This window comes from Cladophialophora carrionii (genome assembly GCF_000365165.1).
Source record: "Cladophialophora carrionii CBS 160.54 unplaced genomic scaffold supercont1.1, whole genome shotgun sequence".
Classification (NCBI taxonomy): Eukaryota; Fungi; Ascomycota; class Eurotiomycetes; order Chaetothyriales; family Herpotrichiellaceae; genus Cladophialophora; species Cladophialophora carrionii.
Window position 1 is genome coordinate 1,592,232 of NW_008481816.1, and position 19,539 is coordinate 1,611,770.

Below are 19,539 nucleotides of genomic sequence, written 5' to 3' on the forward strand. Positions count from 1 at the left end.
TGGACACGATGGTGGCACCGATGATGGAAGGATAAGCAACGTCATTGGAGGCTAGAGGGGTGTGGCGGTGTGGCGGTTAGCACGTGTAGATGTGTGGCTGGTGGGTCGGCGGCACCGCTTTGCTTCGGGGTTACTGCGGGCTTAAAGTGATCCCTGCCGTGTTCTTTGACGCACCCTCGCTCACCCTCTTTCACCATTGCAGAACACTTTTGTTACTGCCAATAGCTCGGAGTCCTGGTGCTAGGCTGGGTTGTTGACGAGTAGCAGCATGGCAGACCTTGCTATACGGTCCAAAATCCTTTCCTCCCCTGCTCGACATGGAGGGTCCTACTACGACCGTACCGGTCCTGAACGGCGACCACCACAAATCCCCTCGAGAGCCCCTCGCGACTCGCGATCCTCAGGATATCAGTGCGGGTCATACAGCTAGGACCCCGAAAGATGCGGACGGCGTGCATGTGCAGGATCCAAACGACGGCTCATCCATCGTGGTCGAGAAGGAGATTCCGAAAGGAGCGAGGGTTACTGATGGCGCGGAAAGGTTGAACGGGGTTGAGAAGGGTCGCAATGATGTGATAACCGAATATGTGGAATCCCATGGAGCCATGGCATCGTCAGACGGCATGCCGGAGGCTCAACAGCTTAGTGCTTTGGGCACATCACTTACACCAATAGCAACTCGCAATGGGCTGAGGACGACTGAGATACACACGAGCCAGATCGTGAATGGAGCAACAACACGGTCGATGGACGAGGGGCACAAACTGTCCGATGAAAAGCTGCAGAGACCCGTGGGTTCCCTGAAATCACTTTCGCCCGGAGCTCTTGGCCTACAAGACAAATCACCAGTCTCTAACGAGGAGCCTAGCCCTCGAACTGCCATGCCGACCGGGCCCGGCGGACTTCCTGCATCCTCAAACGGAGACATCTTCACTTCCACGCCAAACATTGAGTCTCTGAGCCTAGGGTCGTCAGCGGACCCAGACGCAAGACGGCCTCGCAATTTGACGATCGAAACAGGTCACAAAGTCGTGCCCTCTGTACTCAGTCATTCAGCACGGCCTGGTCTCTCTCAACGGGCCCTATCGACTCCTGGCTCTGTGAGAACCCCTCTGTCTCCACAGAAGGGCGACAGATGTGGCTCACGGCCAACTCTTAAGATCCCAGAAACCGCGGCTAAAAGTGAGGGAGCAGGGGGAAGAAGACATTCATCTTCAGGACGGCCATTACCGTCTCCTATGCCTACATCTATTCCACTCCCGCCGTTATCAATCCCAACGTACCTTCAGCTGGAGCTATCATCCCAACGACCATCGCAACTCTACATCCACAGGTCCGCCAATAGCGAATTCCCGTACGAATCGTCTCGCGTCAAGACCGAGAGGTTGCTGAACTTTCTGGTGCTACCATTTTACCTCGAGAGAGTGCTTTGGTTCGGCACTCTGGCATGCGTTGATTCTTGGCTGTATACGTTCACCATTCTCCCCCTCCGGTTGCTAAAGTCCATTTACATCTTAGGCAAGTCATGGTGTACCAACTTCACGGGTGAAGTGCATTTCGTGTCCCGATTCGTATACAGCGGCGCTGGCCGGATGTGGCGGAGAAGGCGAAGCAGCGTTGTGCCTATGACGGCCCGAAAGCCATCAGCCCCCGATGCTGCTGAGCACAAACTGAATCAACCCGTCGCCTCTCATTCCCGCAGACCTGGGAGACAACATCAGCGAATGAAGTCTATTCCTTCAGCACTGCTGCCTGACGACAAGGCCGACATGCTGAAAGGGCTTCTCATCATCTGCACCAGCCTTGTGCTCCTCAGACTCGATGCGAGTCGGATGTACCACTGGATTCGTGGGCAAGCCGCGATCAAACTTTATGTGATCTACAACCTCCTCGAAGTCTGTGACCGCTTGTTTTCTGCTATCGGACAGGATGTGCTCGAATGCCTCTTCTCAAAAGAAGCCCTGGAGCGCAAGCCTGATGGGCATAGCAAGGTTTTGCGGCCGTTTTGGTTGTTCGTCCTGGCGCTTATCTACACTGTCATCCACTCGACCGCTCTCTTCTACCAGGTCATCACCCTCAACGTTGCCGTAAACTCTTACTCCAACGCACTCATCACGCTCCTCATGTCCAATCAGTTCGTCGAAATCAAATCCACCGTGTTCAAGAAATTCGAGAAGGAGAACCTGTTCCAGTTGACCTGCGCGGATGTGGTCGAACGCTTCCAACTCTGGCACATGCTTGTCATCATCGCGTCTCGCAACATCGTCGAAACAGGTGGCTTAAGCGCAGGACTGACGGCTTTCACGAAAACTACGACATCCTCGCCCTCCGCTCCACTGATCACCAATTCCAGCATCCCTATCACCACCGCCCTTCCCCCTCGCTCCGTCTCCTCCATTCTACCCAAATCTTTCACCTTGGTGCCCGCCGTGGTGCAGACGATAACAACGTATGCGCCGGCTGTGTCACAGGTACTTGGCCCCTTTCTCGCTGTCCTGGGCTCCGAAATGCTCGTCGACTGGCTCAAACACGCCTACATCAATAAATTCAACAATACCCGTCCCGCGATCTACGAACGATTCCTCGACGTACTAGCGAAAGACTATTACACCAACGCCTTCGGCGATCAAAACCTCACCAAGAGACTGGGCCTACCAGTCATCCCTTTATCCTGCCTCCTGATCCGAGCGAGCGTGCAGACCTACAAGATGTTCATGGCAGCGTGGATTCCGTCTTCGCCCACCAGCTCGACTAGCCTCGCAAGTATTCATGAACATTACTCGTCCTCCGCCCGTGGCGCAACGCCAATGACAACATCCACGGCCATATCACATACCCTCGACGAAATCATCGCCTTTATCCCCACCTCTCTCAAGACGTCCAGCGCGGTCACGCACATTACTACAGTCCTGCTCTTCCTGCTCTTCTTCCTAGTCCTCCTGGCGTTGAAGCTCGTGCTTGGCATGCTCCTATTATCGTTCGCGCGATCTCGCTATCGGAGCATGAAACTTCGCGAGCGCAATCCCATCTACCACGTCGATGGTGGACGTAGAGTCGGCGGCTGGGGTGTCGTCGAGGTAGACGACGACAAGAGACGATGGATCTACGACGACGATCCAGCTGGACACAAGAATCTCAAGGAACGAGAGGAGAAGGACAAGAAGAGCAAAGAGAGGGGAAACGGGGTGGAGAGCTTCGAGAAGGTCAAGCGGTATGAGATGGTGGCGAAGAGGATTTGGTAGGCAGACTGCTCGTTGAATCGTCTCATTTGAGCGTCCGCACACTTGGTCCGACCTCTCCGTCTAGAGGGCTAGCATCTAGTAGTCTACCATTTCTGCATTTGCAGAGTTCGCTTCCCAGGCTGCGTTTCTCATCGTGATGACAGGGTTTTCGATCGTGTCTCATTCTTGACAAGTCGTAATACTGCCACAAGCTTTCTGCGTGTCGCTCTTGACCGGGCGCCGCTCTCGTCTATGCACCCTCACAATGGCATGCAGCGTTCATTCGTATCCATCCAAAAGCACAAGCATCAGCTGCTCGGTCCGCACAATCATGCCCACCATTGTAGAACCTGCATTTCATCCTTCGTCCCCAGCGACCTCCCACTTGTGGTGGCTGCCGTAGTTCTTGTAACGTAAAAATAAACTGTTCAAGGCTCCGACAATGGAGCTGGAAATTCTCCAACCACAGACCCACTCGTGTCTCATATCTCTCAAAATGCCATCCAAACTCTCCTCAGGGGGCTGGTCTTGTCGCAGCCAACTCGCCGGCCACGGCACTCTTCTGATCTTCCTTCATGAAGGGGAAGGCCAAGACCTCGCGGATGCTGTAGTTGTTCGTCAGGAACATGACAATCCTGTCGATTCCCATACCCCAGCCTCCCGTGGGTGGCAAGCCATATTCCAGGGCGCGAATGAAATTCTCATCAATCAACTGTGCTTCATCGTCGCCTTGTTCTTTCTGACGGGCCTGCTCTTCGAACCGCGCGCGCTGCTCAAAGGGGTCATTCAACTCGGTGTAGGCGTTGACGATTTCCTTCTTGCACACAAACGCTTCGAAGCGTTCGCAGATGCCGGGTCGTGAGCGGTGGTATTTGGCCAGAGGGGACATGATCTGCGGGTGTCCGGTGATGAAAGTCGGGTTGATGCACTTTTCTTCTATGAATTCTCCGACCAGCTTGTCGAGCATGCGAGCGTTGGTCAGCGGCGGCGAACACTCGACGTTGCACTTCTTGAGGACGGCCTTGAGGAAGGCGCTGGTTTCGTCGGTATGAAGCTGGTCCCCGGGAGGGAACTTCTCGCCCGTCGCTTCCTCGAGGGCCGGGATCATGTCGACGCGCTTCCAGGGGCGTGACCAGTCGACTTGGTACTCCTCGCCCTCCTGGGTGGTGAAGGTTGTCTGCTGGCTGCCGTGGATCTCTTGGACAAGGCCCGAGACCAGCTCCTCTGTGCGGTTCATGACGTCGAACACGTCAGCGTAGGCTTCGTAGAACTCGCAGGTGGTAAACTCTGGATTGTGCGTCAGGTCGGCACCCTCGTTGCGGAATTGCTTGCCCAGCTCGTAGACTCGTTTGATGCCGCCGACGACAAGCATCTTGAGGTACAGCTCAGGGGCGACGCGCATGAACATGTCCTGTTTGTACTCGTTGATAAAGGTCTTGAAGGGCCTCGCTGTAGCGCCGCCAGCAATCTGGTTCATCATTGGTGTCTCCACTTCTACGAAGCCATTGGAATCGAAGTAGCGCCGGATGTATGAGACGACTCGTGCTCGAGTGATGAGGATGTTGCGAGATTTCGCATTCATCAAGAGGTCGAAATATCGTTGACGAAAGCGTGTCTCTACATTTAGCTCTCCAGAATGGAAACCGGTGGTATCGGGGAGTTGTTGTAGGCATGGAGTGAGGAGGATGACCTGGCGGGCGCAGACAGAGAGCTCGCCATCGTTTGGACGGTTCTTGGGCGCCGTACGACGAGGATAGCCGATGACACCGATAATGTCACCTCTGTGTATCAGCCCGTGGACTCTCTCAAAGTCGCCTTCAGCGTCTTGGGCTTGACACATGATCTGGACCTTGGTGTTGCCGTCGATCACATCGTAAAACACCAGCTTCGCACCTGCGGAACGCTTGACGTATACCCGGCCTGCGACTCGTATCTCGACTTCTTCTGTCTCCCCGGGCTTGAGATGGGCGTACTGCTTCTTGAACTCGTCAATCTCTATGTTGACCTCGAACTTGTGGGGATATGGGTTCGGGTCATGGCTGTTCTTGAGTCGCACGACCTCGCGACTTCTGATCTCGAAGTATTGCTGCAATCGTGTCAGTACTGGAAACTTGGGGCGCCGTGTGGAATCCTGACATTGGGGGTGAGCTCAACCTCGGCCTCCTTCTTCGCTGCCGCCTTGGGCGGTGCTGCAGCAGCCTTTTCTCTCTTCCTCTCCTCCACTTGTCTTTGCTTCTGTCTCTTCTTGAGCTCTGACTTCGATACGCGCTCTCCGGTCACCTCATCCAAGTGTAAGTTCGCCGCGTCTTGCGCAATGGACTCCGTTGCATCGGCCATGGTGTGACTCGTGGCCGTGAGACTGAGAAGATGGCAGGGCGATGGCAGAATGAAAATTATACGTCGTTGTGCGAAGAGTCACCAAATATTTTGACTCGAATTAAGACCCCACTTGAGTGCGGGGGATAATGTGACTCTTCTCGCGTGCCTGACTAGTGAATCCGTCCTCGCCGCCGTTGCCCAGTTGAGGCGTCAAAAGTGCCTCGCTTCTGTTGTTGATCCTCACTTCATATTCTCCGAGTCACGTTTCACCAGAGACCATTCCGCGCGCAGGTCTTCAATTGAGAATCAGGCTCAGCTCAGAGCAATATGGTGTGCTACCAAGGTCCTAATACCTTCTACAATCTCTAATTCCCTCCGGCCTGGCAATGGTTGTCGAGAACCCATCTCTTAAAGCATCTTCAGTGCCGTTGCACAGGACAATGCCCAAAGACCTCCCTGACACAGCCAGAATGCCCATCCACCCAAGCTATACCGCTTGTTATACTTGATGTAGCCGAAGGCGTACAGACTGCGAGCCAGCAACCATCCCAACCCCAGCGCTGCTGTTACGGTGGGATACTCCAGTCCTGCGAAGAGCATGGTAGCCATAGTTTGGGGCATGTTCTCGAGCAAGTTGGCATGCGCTCTCTGGGCGCAATTGAATTTGTAGGCATCTTGGCTCTCCTTTGCCTGTTCATGCGACGCATACGCGTTCGGATAAGGGACGTTTGCTGGTTTGCGCAGGAATGTCACCACGTTGCCTTGTATATTCGAGAGAAGCGGGATCCCTCCCAGCGCGATGAGGGCGACATAGCTATAGACACTCGGTCAGATACGTCAAGCTGCCCTGTTGCGTGCACCAAAGGGGCCACTTACCCGTAGCCGTTGGGGGTTGTGAGCGTGTAAACCATTTCTGCTTGTCCTTTGCTCGCGTCTGTGACTGAATTCAACGAGCGCGTGTCTGAACTGTGTGAAGACTGAGCTTGACGCGACTTCAACTGGGGCTTTAAGGCAACAGGCAACGTTGTTTTGAAGCTCCTTTGGGCGATTGTTGTGCCACCCAGACGCAGGCTGGCGGAGGAATCTTAGGCCGGTGGCTGTCGGACTCAGAGTCAAGCATGTACGAAGTACTCCGTACCCGAGTCGGTTTCTTCGCAACACTGGAGCGCGCGGTTGAGCCTAGAGCGTGAACCGAGCCCAATGGCGACATACTATCTCGGGAATTCAAGCATTTCTAGGTTAGGCATTGCTCTAGTTGACGGAAGCATTCAGTAATCTGAATCATGTCCCCTGCACATGTTCATGTACGGTCGCTGGTACCTGGCGCTGCGGAAGAACGTGAGAGCAAAGGACAGAAACCTTCGATGAGCGCGTTTCTGAATCACGCTTTGCCATGGAATTTCTAAGCTGGCCGCAGTTTTTGCAGTCCTTCCTTCATCAGCCCAAGCGCTGTGGGTCGTAGAAAGTCCGTTTGCTCTCAGCCAACTGTTTGTTGGATTGCCACGTTCCAAACTCCAGCGGGCCTCTAGCCCTGGTCGCGTTCAGGGCCGCGTGATTCACGCTGAGGGTTCCAAGCTTGAGCGCATCAGTATCAGCTCAGTTTCATCACTGCTTGCTGATTCCCAGCACCATGGCAATCTCGCTCTGCTTGAAAGCGACGATTCATCCGGATACATGCCTCCCTTCCGTTCCTGCGCCATGCACAAATCAACATCACCAATCATGAGAAGTCGCGGTCCAAGACGCGTCAAAGAATCGCGGAATGCGGAGGGGTATTGTACAGTGACAGGGATGATCTGCGTTCAATCACTGAACCGTCTGTGAGCAAGCGCGCAGTCATTATGTCAAGCACCTTTTGCTCACTTGAACTTCAAATGCTCCTCGTAGAACCTGAGCATAGGTCTGGGACAGTATTTGTAGACCATGTCCATGCTGATCTTGGACCGTTTGCCGTTCTTGAATAGGATGTATGCTAGTAGCTGTCTGGTCTCTTCGTCGCGCTCAATCGTCTCAACCTTGGCGACTTGGTCCTCCCAGTGATCACCCTTGGGCAACCAGGACAGGTCTGGTTCAGTCTCTTTCACATCTTTCGCGCCATTGCGCTTCTGACGCTTGGGTGCTGGAAGATCTTCAGAAGAGGCCGTTTCCCGTAGGCTCTGTTTTGATTTGCCCCTCTTCATAGGTGCCTGTGGTGCACCCCCAATCTTTTTGTGGTATGCCGCAAGGATTAGACGCGAATGTCTGTCAGGCTGACGTGTTAGTCCTGGCGCGCTTGACGATGAGGGTCGCGATCATACGGCAGAAGATGTTCTTCAGGTTCCCACGTGTTTTGCGAAGCCGGATAGCCTTGCCATTTGATGAAGTAAAGCAGCTCTCCCTTGACCCACTTGTGGTCCCGGATTGATTCGACATTGTATTCCTCCCCATCTTCATCTTCCTCGTCCTCGTCTTCTTCATCACCTTCGTGTGCTTTGGCCGTGGTCGCCTGGTCACCGCCGTCGTCTTTCGCTTGACTGGGCGCTAAATCTCCATCCTCGTCAAGCTTGTCCTCCAATTCGCCATTGAGTTGTTCTTTTACTTCGGTGTCCACGTCGATTCCTGCATCTTCGTAGACGTCGTCGATGTCGGAGCCGTCATCCCCTAACAAGCGTAAGTAGCTGAGAAGTGGTTCGAGTCTGAGCTTGGACGTACCCTCAAGTCGAGGCATTTCGCGCCGGTGCACCAAGGAACGAGTGAACGAAGAAGAAAGATACGGCTCGATGCGGCAGAAGAATGTCGTGCATCCTGAGCTTAGAGTGCGTGAAGTCGGACTCGTGCGGCTGCAATGCGATGCGACAGGATGCGATGGCTCGTTCAGAGGCCGGACACGACAGAGTAGGGCTGAATATTACGGCCACGCATAGAGCCACTAAGATATAAGTGGAGAAGATATACGGTGGAGTGCGGGACACACTCCAAAATTTTGAAGGCATACCATCGAGAAGACAGAAACTCGGACGCGCAGTCTGAGCCTCTCCTTTCTATTTGGCAGGACTCCCAGTGTAGGAAGAACGAAGGTCGCAGGTCGGAAGAAAGGCCGTGGTCCGCTGACTCTCTATTACACATTTTACTTTTCGATCATCCAACAAGACAGGCTCCGCTAAACCCACGACCACATTCGCTTTACAAGGCAGTAGACCCATTCACCCACGGGGAGTAGGAGCGGTGGAGGTTGGTGTCGGAGATCTCTGGCGTTATGGCGATGCAGCTGGACCTCTCGCAGGCTCAGATAGCCAAAGATGAGAGCGGACGACCTTTTATCATCGTTCGAGATCAAGGAAAGAAGAAACGAGCGCACGGCACGGATGCCGTCAAGCAGCACATCGTTGCAGCCCGCACAGTCGCCAACATCGTCCGAACATCCCTGGGTCCTCGAGGCCTTGATAAGATCCTCATATCCCCTGACGGCGATATTCAAATTTCCAACGATGGCCGCACAATTATGTCCGAGATGGAGTTGACACATCCAATCGCCAAACTCATGGTGGAACTTTCAAAATCACAAGACGAAGAGATTGGTGATGGCACTACGGGTGTAGTCGTCTTGGCCGCTGCTCTGCTCGACCAAGCCGCGGACCTGATCGACAAGGGAATCCACCCCATACGGATCGCGGATGGCTTCGATCAGGCGTGCGAGGTTGCTGTGGCACATCTAGACCAGATCAGCGACGAGATCACCTTCACTCGTGACAGACAAGAAAATCTGATGAAGGTTGCAAAGACGAGCCTGGGAAGTAAAATCGTCAGCAAGGCCCATGACCAGTTTGCGAAGATCGCTGTCGACGCTGTCATGTCAGTCGCCGACCTGGAACGCAAAGACGTTGACTTTGAGCTGATCAAGGTCGATGGTAAAGCTGGGGGCTCGATCGAGGACTCCCTCCTCGTCAAAGGTGTCATCGTGGACAAGGACTTTTCTCACCCACAGATGCCTAGTGAGGTGAGAGATGCGAAGCTAGCCATCCTCACATGTGCCTTCGAACCTCCGAAACCGAAGACGAAACATAAACTCGATATCTCCACTGTTGCAGAATTCCAAAAATTGCAGCAGTACGAGAGAAACAAATTCATCGAAATGATCGACATGATCAAAGCCACGGGCGCTAATCTTGTCATCTGTCAGTGGGGTTTTGATGATGAAGCAAACCATCTGCTACTTCAGAACAAGCTGCCGGCTGTACGATGGGTGGGTGGCCCCGAGATCGAGCTGATCGCTATCGCGACAAATGGCAGGATCGTGCCTCGTTTCGAGGACCTCAGCGCAGAGAAACTCGGCAAGGCTGGTGTAGTAAGAGAGATGACATTCGGCACGACGCGTGAAAAGATGCTTGTTATCGAGGAGTGTGCGAACACGCGAGCGGTCACAGTTTTCGTCAGGGGCAGTAACAAGATGATCATTGATGAGGCGAAGAGATCTCTCCACGACGCTCTCTGTGTCGTACGGAACCTGGTCAGGGACAACAGAGTCGTCTACGGTGGCGGAGCTGCTGAGATTGCGTGCTCAATAGCAGTCGAGGACGCTGCATCGAAGTCTCCGGGTTTGGAGCAATATGCTATGAGAGCCTTTGCTGATGCTCTTGATGCGATCCCGATGGCGCTTGCGGAGAACTCTGGCTTGAGTCCAATCGAGACCTTGGCCGAAGTCAAGTCACGGCAGATCAGAGAACACAACTCCAGGCTAGGTGTTGACTGCATGCAAACCGGCAACAACGGTAATTCATTCATGACGCCCAGTTCTGGACAATCACTGACAGGCGATAGATATGCGCGAAAACTTCGTGATCGATCCACTGATTGGGAAGCGCCAACAGTTGCTGCTTGCAACTCAGTTGTGCCGGATGGTAAGTCCATAGACTCTGACATTGACCGTTTCTGATCACCTCCACTCACCAATATTCACCAGGTATTGAAAATCAACAATGTGATTGTGGCCGGAAGCGACGACAATGACTTTTAGACCTGTTTCAGCGGCATGGCATCAGCATTCCTCGGAGCCATCAGAAGAGCCTGCATGAACAAAAGCTACGACCCATGTACCGATATGATACCCACCCGAAAAGGAGATAGAAGAATGAAGGATGATTGAGGTCACCAAATGTCACTGACGCTATGGTTTCCACCTTGGCCAGCGTTGTTCTGCTGTCTGTCCGGCTTGTGATTGGAAGGGCTTGTCCTTCTCACCTTGAATACCACCAATGGCACATTCAGCTAAACAAACATCTCGTCGTCCATTTCTTCTCCAGCAAGCAAAAGTCTATTTCCCACTTCGATGCTAGAGCATACTGGATGGCAGTGCTAGTCTTTGCTAACAGACGACGCCTTGGAAACACAGGGTCTTTGCGCAATCTCGTGTCACGGATGACCAAGGGCACGATGAGCCGTTCCGCAAGCCTTGCATTCTGAACGACTGACCAACACAAGACCTGACTTGATATCAAGTGGCTAAGCAGCTTGCATCGACTGGGTGGTCCGCGTGGGAGGACTGATTTGGATGGTTAAGAATTTAGTTCAAAGTCTCCCAGTAGCCGTTAACCCTACGATCTTAACCTGGCAAAATGCTTGGATTTCAGGGACGTCTAAGAGCGTACTTTAATATTCCATGTCATACCGTGCTGAGTTCATGTTGATGACGTTCCTGACGGACCTCAAGATCTGTATTATGGAGAGCCAGTTGCCCAGAATTATGTATGAGAGAATGCTCCCCAAGGAAGCGAGACTAGATGATGACGGGGCGGAGCCTTTGTTCCAGAGCTGAGCGCTAGAAGGAAAATCCAGAAAATGTTGCATCAAGACGGCTTGTCGTGCGTCGCCCGCCAGGCCTCGAGATTCCATGTTGATTGACCGGTTGTCTTGCTTTCAGGTTGCAGAAGAGCAGCAGAACGAAGAGGCTAAGAAGATATCGGCTTATTGCAGACCAAGAAAAGCCGGTTCGCTTCAGCACCACGAGCCCGAACCTGCTAGAGGGAGAATCAGGTGTGAATGATGCGTCCGCCATGAGAAAGGACAAACCAAATCTTTCCCGCCATCACAGATACTGACTTGAAAGACCTACTACTCGACCTGTGCATATGTTACCTTTAATTGGAGAGAATTGCTGACATTGACGATGAAGGCTTTCCGACCCTATCTGCGTCTTCCGCGTCATGGGAGACGAACGTTAGCCACAACCTCATGTAGTACTGACTGCTCCGTCTGCCGAAATACCAAGAAGACGATGAAGAACTCTGCCGTCTTGGTGCCCTGATGTTCAGCTACGGGGTCGTGTTTCCGCTTGCGCACCGAAAACTACTGGATGTGTCTTCGGTCAAGCAACCGAGGACGACAGGCGAATGTCATCCCCGGTTTCCGCTGCTCGCCGGCAGCAGGTAGGAGCAACGCAACAGAAGACCCATCTAGTCGACGATGAATAAGCAATGGTGCTTCGAGAGTCTCACAGCGGCGTTGCCTGTAATCCGAGAAGCCAGCACGACTCCTGACCCCTGGCTCACCGTCTTGGGCGCGCTGGCAGCCAAAAGTACTGGACTCAGAAGTTTTCTTCGCCGGCCTCACTCGGAGATTACTTACAGCAATTGGACTTATCGACTTCACGCAGCTGAAACACATCGTGCGCAAGTATCTCTTGCTCGGAAAGGTGTGCGTAACCGGCTCCTTTGAGCTGTGGATGAAGGTCACAGGGCAGCGAGCAGCCGATACGGTTTTGCAGCTCGAAACAGGGCGGCAACAAGTGATGAGCTCTCATGGCGTGGAAGAGATATACGGTTTCATTTGCGCCGGGGATCCATCTTGAACTGCTGGGGCGCTGAGCCAGCGAAGCGTCCGCTAAAGGTGGCGGTCTACGTAGCATGAAAAGAGAGCAACCTGCTGACCTCTACAATTTTGCGTCGCAGATTATCGTTCGAAGCAACAGAGGTCGATATATGGCATAAACAAACTGCTAGCCTGGGTTCCGCCCATCGCAAATGCAGAATCACTTTGTCCAACTCTTCCGTGACATGAGGCTGTGTTATCCTTGACCGCTGTGGCAACTCGGAGAACAGAGATAGGAAGGGTACTCCGTACTCCGTGAGCGTCTCAACAACATCGTCTACCTAATTCGCCTGGCTGCGAGTCGCCGAGGGAGCTGCCTTCCGTACTCATCCGTCGATGCTGCAGGAAGTGGTCTGAGGTCGACCCATACTCCGGTCGAAAGAATCACAGCCATGAAAGCACATGCGAGTGATTATTGATTAAGGTCCTCCTTGAGGTTGGGGCCGAGCCAAAATAGACGGCCGATCCGGTGAGATGGAGCCATTGGACTGGGTTCCCTGCATACGAGGTATGGAAGCATCAGGCCATTGTGTGTCACTTTCCCAAAAAGGGCCTGCGGTCGCAGATGTCGACGCCCGAGTAACAAAGCTGGGGTCCAGAAGACCCGAAGCGCCACCAAAATGTTTGATTTCCTGGGTGTTGCAGTTTTACCGCAGGGTTCTGTCAAGACATCCGGACCCGACTAGTTGGGCTGCGCGCGGCGAGCCGGGCAATCAACACATTCGACAGGTGGACAGGCGTGACAATTTGATTGGAAAGTGGAAGGGATAAATTCGCAGACGCAATCGCAGGATCGAGCCGCCGCTTCCTCCCGCGTGGATAGGGAGGCCTTGCAACGCTGTCAGATCGCATCAGCCACCGTCCAAGTATCAACTAGGGCCAGCAGTCGGTCACCGTCGTTCTTGGAGCTGTAGCGGGACCGCACGGGTGAACATGCTGAGGACGACGTGGGCTTGTTCTCTTGTATTGACCTGGTAATTTGAAAGTATTAGATAAAGAAAATAGGAGGTCAATCCCACACTCTCGGAAGCACAGAGGAAACAGTGAAGGGGGCAAAGTTTGATGGCCAGATCGAGTGGCGCCCTTGACAGTAAGAGCTATCGACTGCCCGCGGGTAACTAATCGACCCACATACTGACCGGCGCAGACTACTGGGTATACTTGAGAGGCAGTGTGTACCACGGTACGGAGTATACTGGGTAGTACTGTGCACAAGGCGTGATAGTTGCGCGTGACCAGGCTGTGGAGCTGAACGTTGTCAACCGGGAACGGCAGCTTCCGAACCGCAGATACGGCGGTCAAACAGGCGAGCGGTAGTGGCAATTATGACCCTGAATTGACATCCCACCCTCCCACCTCCCAGGCGCCAGGGGTGATGTGTGGCAGAAGCAGTCCAGCGAGACCGGAGGTTGGACTTCCACGTGGGGTGTCGAAGCAGTGTACACAGCATGCATACGTACGGAGTCCACCGGGTCTCCTCAACTGACGCTACAAGGGAGAGATGAATAGGACCTTGAACGGTTTGCATACCGAGTCTCCGTGGTCGCTGTACAGGAACGGGATGGAGGGTCGCATCGAACAGCGGAGAATAAGCAACTTCGAAGATAGCCGACGCACTGAGGATGTGTTTACCAACCCCCTGCGCCAGCGATAGGACGGCTTGACCGACTGCGATTCAGGAATGAGATGGTTTCGGGGTTAGTGATGAGGCTAGGGGAGATCTTGCTCTGAGGCGACCCCTTCACCTAGCCGCCGTGACTTGTTACACATGAGCAGCCAGTGAGTGCGGTTGAAATGGTCACGTTGACCATGTGCCGCTGTTTCGATATTTCCTGCACTGTGTACCTTACCTGGACTGGGGGCGCCGAGATTGGGAACAGATCGGACTTGGATGCAAACGTCGACAAGTCTGCACCCGGCTTTCGTTACAGTACAGTGTACTCGTACGCGGGAGGAGAACACAAAGTAAACTGCATGCTCGGACAGCTGAGAGCAGCAGAGCATCACAAGAGTCATCAGGTGGCCAACACCCAGTCATTTTTGTCATTTCCGATGATGTCACTGTAAACGAGGCAAGAGTCCAAGGTGAGTGCGAGGTGAGTGTGAGAAGACACCAAAGTGAGTCAGAAGTCAACGACGAGTCACTTCCTCGCCACAAAGCGATCGCAGTCTTGACGTTTATGTGACTCGATCTCAGATCACTGTATCTCATTACCGAGAGAGCATATTGATGCGCTGGTCGCAGCCTCATAAGACGTTGGCAGAGAGTTTTGGTGCCTCGTTCGAGTCACTTGACCTTTCCTTCGCCTCCATTCGCCCTCCCATCACTCGATCTTCATCTCCTATACTCCGTCCTCGTACCGTGTAGACTCCACCGTCACTCCGTCATCAGATTTGGAAGTCTCGCGTCTCTCATCCCAACGTCCCTATAACCGAACCTGGTCTGCCGACACTGGACGATCTTATCATCTGCGCCTGAAACCGACACGGCGCAAATCAAGGAACGGAACCTTTGTGTCTAACCATTCTGCTAGCCACTGTGCCAAGTCATCAACAAGATGTCACTTGACGATTCCAGCCTCAGTAAGCCTGCAGTTTCTTTGTTTGCGCGCTTTTGCCTTGCATTAATCCCGATTCAATCGCAATTCCACCATTCAGAGGCGGCCCCCGCGTAAACGAACCCCAAGGCGCCTCCGCGTCGAATCCGTTCCTAGCCTGGGGTGATGTACACGATATGGTTCAACCGTTGAAACACTGCCCTCCGGTCATCTGATTGCTGACTTGTTCCAATTGCTGATCGCGGCTTGCGCCCGAGTCCAGGCACCAACCACCAAGCCGACCGTGTCAGCAGCCAAAATGAGCATCAACCACAACCTGTGCATCAACAACCTGATCCTGTGAGATCGGCTCAAGCACAGCCAAGGGTATGCCGCTTCTTCAATACGAACAAAGGTATTTTTCCTCTGTCTTTTGCATTTCAATTTTCTCATTGGCTGTTGCCATGAAACGTTTCTCTCAAATGAGCCCCGGGTCGAGTATCGTCCAGGGGGACGAGCCTGATGCCTGGTCTCGCACCACAACGATAGTGCTCGTCTTGTATTCCGTACCCGCCCGTGGAATTCAATCACACATGGGCATCACCGCACGTGATGGCAACTCTGACAAATGGTGGTAGGTTGTCGAGCTGGCTCTCAATGTCCGTACAGACACGTTCAGAGCAAGGGAAAAGCCCCATCCACGGATCAGACGCCTGGCCGGCAGCAGGCCCAACACAGAGCAGACTTTTCAGTTGGAAACGAACCGCAGGCTCTTCCTCATCCAGCTAGAATCTCCGTTTCTCGACGAAGTCCGAGTCAGAAGCCGGTCTCGCAGCTCCAGCAATCCAATCCGCGTGAATTCCAGCTAGGTCAAGTGCTCAAGAGATTCAGTCCGGCCCGCAGCGAGACGCAAGACGGAACCCTCCTGACATTCTCTCTGGCTCCGTCGGATCCGGATTTCCCCTTCGAATTGCAGGGAGGACTGCGATGCAGCCTGACTGTTCCGGCCGGCTACCCGCAACATGGCAAGCCGACGATCCGAATCACCAATGCTGAGATGGCACGAGGCTTCCAGATCAATGTGGAAAATGGTTTCGACAGCCTTGTCGCGAGCTCGCCGCAGAAGACACTCTTAGCGCTGTTGAACGACTTGGACAGAAATTTAGAGAAATTCCTGACGACAGAAAAGGCACAGACCGTCAAGATCATTGCCAATGCGGACAAGAGAACTGAAGGTTCCCACCCAATACCAGAACCAACTCGGCATCGATCTCCTTCTCCGGTATCCGTTGCCCTGGTGTCCCCAACGTGGACACCGCAGCAGAAGTCTGATGCTCTGGCTAAGAGACAAGCTGATGTTCGGCAACTCGAGGCTCGCATGAGCCGGATGCCCAACTTCTCCAAATCGCCTGACGGGACAGCTTTCAATGTACCCGTACAATTACCCAAGGCAGCCAGACTCCCTTCCAGCCTTCAGTCGCTGAAAGAGGTCACTTTGTTGGTGCCAAAGCTTTACAACCTGGAGCCATGCACAGTGTTGTTGAAGGGTGTTAGTGGACCAGAAGTGGAGAAAGTCCAACTCGCCTTCGAAAGGCATGCTCGAGGTAAAAGGGACATGACCCTCATGGCACATGTCAATTATCTGACGCAAAATATGTACTCAATGGTCTCGGAGATGGCAGAGATTGCGGAGTCTTCCGAAACCCATGTCCAAACCGAGCAATCTGCCATCGAGGAGCCAAAGCCTGAAGTATTGCTGGGTAACGAATTGGAACCAAGGCGAGAATACTTAGAGGAGGAACGCCCACACGTGAAGTACATTCCTCGTCCACCGGAATGGGATCACCACGATTCAGAGGACGAAACTGAGGGGTCTTCATATGATTCAGACGACTATTCTGACGCTGATGAGTATGAAGACGAACGTGAAGATGAGGATGATGATGGAGACGATGAACAAGGCGGCGCTTCACTTCCAGCACCAGCAGTATCAACCTCAACCGACAAAGGCATTCATCTTTCCTTCCCCCATCTGGAGCTCCACAACATCGAGCTCCTAACTCTCGTCTCCCTGTCCCTTTCAGTCAAGTGTCTACGCTGCAAAACGCCCTCAGATGTCTCCAAGATCAAAGCCAGCAGTAAGGGCGAGGACGCCGGTCCCATCGCCTCTAGCACCCGCACAGAATCCTGCCCAAAATGTTCAACTTCATTCACCTTCCTTTACGTGCCCAATACACTGCACGCTAACACCATCCGCGCCGGCACGATCGAAGCGACAGGCTGCACCATCACGGACATGCTTCCGTCCGTCTTCCAACCGACTTGCTCGTCTTGCTCGACAGCATTCCCGGTCCCGCCTGGAGTGGTCTCCGTGCGCGGCGACACTCCCATCCAAGTATGCCGCTCGTGCCACGCGAAGATGACGTTCACGATCCACGAGGTCAAATTCCTGCGCGTGTCACACACGCTCGCGGCCCTGCCACTGCGTCGTCCGAGGAAAGAAAATCTAGGTATCTCCGCCGGCACCCCTCTCCCCAGCAACGGCACTTGTCCCCACTACCGCCATTCGTACCGATGGTTCCGCTTCTCTTGCTGTAATCGCGTGTACGCGTGTGATCGGTGCCACGACGCCGCCGAGGCTCACGTCAACGAACGCGCCGAAAGGATGGTGTGCGGGTGGTGTTCTCGCGAGCAGCGCTTCCGTCGTGACGACTGTGGCCTGTGTGGCAGGAGCGTGACCAGGCAGAGAAAGGTCGGTGGGTTCTGGGAAGGCGGCCAGGGCACGAGGGAGAGGCGGCTGATGAGCAGGAAAGAAAAGAGGAAATATAAGCGGCCGAGCGCAAAGGCAGGGGCTGCCGCACAGGGTACGAAGCATATCAAGAAGGATGGATGATGAGCCTCCACGGCCAAAATCGAGTGAAGCCGTCCGCGACCGGAGGAAGTAAATAGCTTGGTCTGCAAGACTTTGTCGTCGGTGGCCGTAGCAATGCCACTTGCAGAGCGAGCCAGATGATGGAACTCAATCAACCCTCTGCTTCACGCATGCGATCGGAACATCTAATGATCTATCATACGCCGCCTCTGGTCCGATATCTATTACCTTCCTTGTCTCGTCTAGTTCCTGACTGATCCGTCACATATCGCACAACAAAGCTAGAGGAACCTATACGAGTACAACTTCAAAGGGAGCAAGAGTCTACATGGCTATGAGTGAATATCAAGCAGTCTTGCTAGCACCGTGGTCAGCTCGTAGTGGACTCGCCGACAACCCCAACACCTGATGAACACTGTGATTGTCAAGATGGCAGCAGGGTACGATCAGGGTTCTCGCTCAGGTGACAACAGCTGCCCCACACAGTAGTCGGCTTCTTTGCAACTCAGCTGCGTCATGAGTACTCCGTACCAGGCACCGGGCACTGTTGGCACAGGTGTGAGACACTGTACCACAGTAGGCAGGTTAGTCGCTGCCATGCAACTGGCTTAACAAGTTCAAGTGCATCATCCTTTATGGGAAAGTATTGTTACTCTGCCAATTTCCATCACTCGTCCCTAGAGCGCTGGTGGAACGACACCGCTGTCTCAGGTCTTTCGTCGATGCTACAGTACCGCGCAATGAACGGTGCTGGGTGAAAGGCACCGGCCGGCGAGATCTCCCTAGATGGACCTTGGCGAGGAGCAATTCGTCCATCTCCACCCTTCCTTCTAGAACCTTTGGAAAGTTGCATCGACCCAATTTCTCGAGTGCATCCCAAGTCTGCGCTCTGGTCGAGTCAGCAACCGTGGCCGGAGTCTCTTCTGCTACATTGGGAACCTCTCGGCCGGGCACCACTACCCACAGCTTACTTTCCCAAGCCCGAGGGCCCCGCATTATTTCCTTAGTGAGAGTCGACGAGGCTCGAAAACCTGCCTAGGCACCGAGTACTCCGTAGTTAGAGTTGCATCCGGAGCCACGGGACATGTGACAGGAGGCAGATCACCAACCGGAATGCCACAATGAACGAGTACGAGGTACGCTTCTCGCGCGGAGCCTTTTTGACACGGCTTGCAAAGCTCCAATACTTTGTTACTGTGTCCACCCAAGCCTACGTAAAGCGTGCGCACAGGTGCAAGTGGGTGAAGGATTTGCCCCCTGCCCCGCAAATTCAAGAGTCTCTCTAGCTGCGGACACGATACCTAGTACTCCGTGCCGGGGTACTTGTGATGTACCGCCTGCGGGAGAGTTTCTGGCTTACGGACGAGCCCCGCCGCCGACAGGCATGCATGCCTCAGCCTTCCTCGAGGTCAGGTCGCGGAATGCCGGGTTGCTGGCTGGCCTTGGGGTGTTGCGATTCGTACTCCCTCGGGTGCCGTGCTCCATTATCTGTGTGTCCATCGATGATGCTTGACGAGCTGAGTCGCGGGAGATGCAACAGCAGTGTGTGGCCACAGCTTTCTAGGGGGATCGTCTCGGTACGTCATGGCTTGAGCAAGTGGACTGCTCATAGCGAGGGTGAGGGCTGCACCGCGATTACACTGCCGGTGCGAGAAGTGTACGGGGAATTCACTGTCGATCATATTTCGATGTCATAGCTGGCAAGGACACTGGCACCACTGGCACCATTGGCTTGGCCAGCAGCGAG

The 19,539-nt window shown here is 53.8% G+C and overlaps 6 protein-coding genes across 6 annotated transcripts; 3 read left to right on the forward strand and 3 right to left on the reverse strand.

Annotated features, from left to right (window-relative positions):
- Positions 1–317: 317 nt before the first annotated feature.
- G647_00569 (uncharacterized protein) lies at positions 318–3,242 on the forward strand (the record flags this gene model as incomplete). The annotated part of the gene is made up of 1 exon (XM_008723972.1): positions 318–3,242. The coding sequence occupies one exon, from the start codon at positions 318–320 to the stop codon at positions 3,240–3,242; it is 2,925 nt and encodes a 974-aa protein (XP_008722194.1).
- Positions 3,243–3,735: 493 nt separating this feature from the next.
- Positions 3,736–5,558, reverse strand: G647_00570 (lysine-tRNA ligase; the record flags this gene model as incomplete). Its single annotated transcript, XM_008723973.1, has 2 exons — positions 3,736–5,307; positions 5,358–5,558. 2 exons carry the CDS (start codon positions 5,556–5,558, stop codon positions 3,736–3,738), a joined length of 1,773 nt encoding a protein of 590 aa, XP_008722195.1.
- Positions 5,559–5,948: 390 nt separating this feature from the next.
- G647_00571 (uncharacterized protein) lies at positions 5,949–6,451 on the reverse strand (the record flags this gene model as incomplete). The annotated part of the gene is made up of 2 exons (XM_008723974.1): positions 5,949–6,354; positions 6,417–6,451. 2 exons carry the CDS (start codon positions 6,449–6,451, stop codon positions 5,949–5,951), a joined length of 441 nt encoding a protein of 146 aa, XP_008722196.1.
- Positions 6,452–7,399: 948 nt separating this feature from the next.
- On the reverse strand, positions 7,400–8,247 carry G647_00572 (uncharacterized protein; the record flags this gene model as incomplete). The annotated part of the gene is made up of 2 exons (XM_008723975.1): positions 7,400–7,781; positions 7,838–8,247. The coding sequence occupies 2 exons, from the start codon at positions 8,245–8,247 to the stop codon at positions 7,400–7,402; spliced, it is 792 nt and encodes a 263-aa protein (XP_008722197.1).
- Positions 8,248–8,775: 528 nt separating this feature from the next.
- Positions 8,776–10,533, forward strand: G647_00573 (T-complex protein 1 subunit epsilon; the record flags this gene model as incomplete). The annotated part of the gene is made up of 3 exons (XM_008723976.1): positions 8,776–10,288; positions 10,338–10,417; positions 10,480–10,533. 3 exons carry the CDS (start codon positions 8,776–8,778, stop codon positions 10,531–10,533), a joined length of 1,647 nt encoding a protein of 548 aa, XP_008722198.1.
- A 5,015-nt stretch (positions 10,534–15,548) lies between these two features.
- On the forward strand, positions 15,549–17,813 carry G647_00574 (uncharacterized protein; the record flags this gene model as incomplete). The annotated part of the gene is made up of 1 exon (XM_008723977.1): positions 15,549–17,813. One exon carries the CDS (start codon positions 15,549–15,551, stop codon positions 17,811–17,813), a length of 2,265 nt encoding a protein of 754 aa, XP_008722199.1.
- Between the last annotated feature and the right edge of the window lie 1,726 nt (positions 17,814–19,539).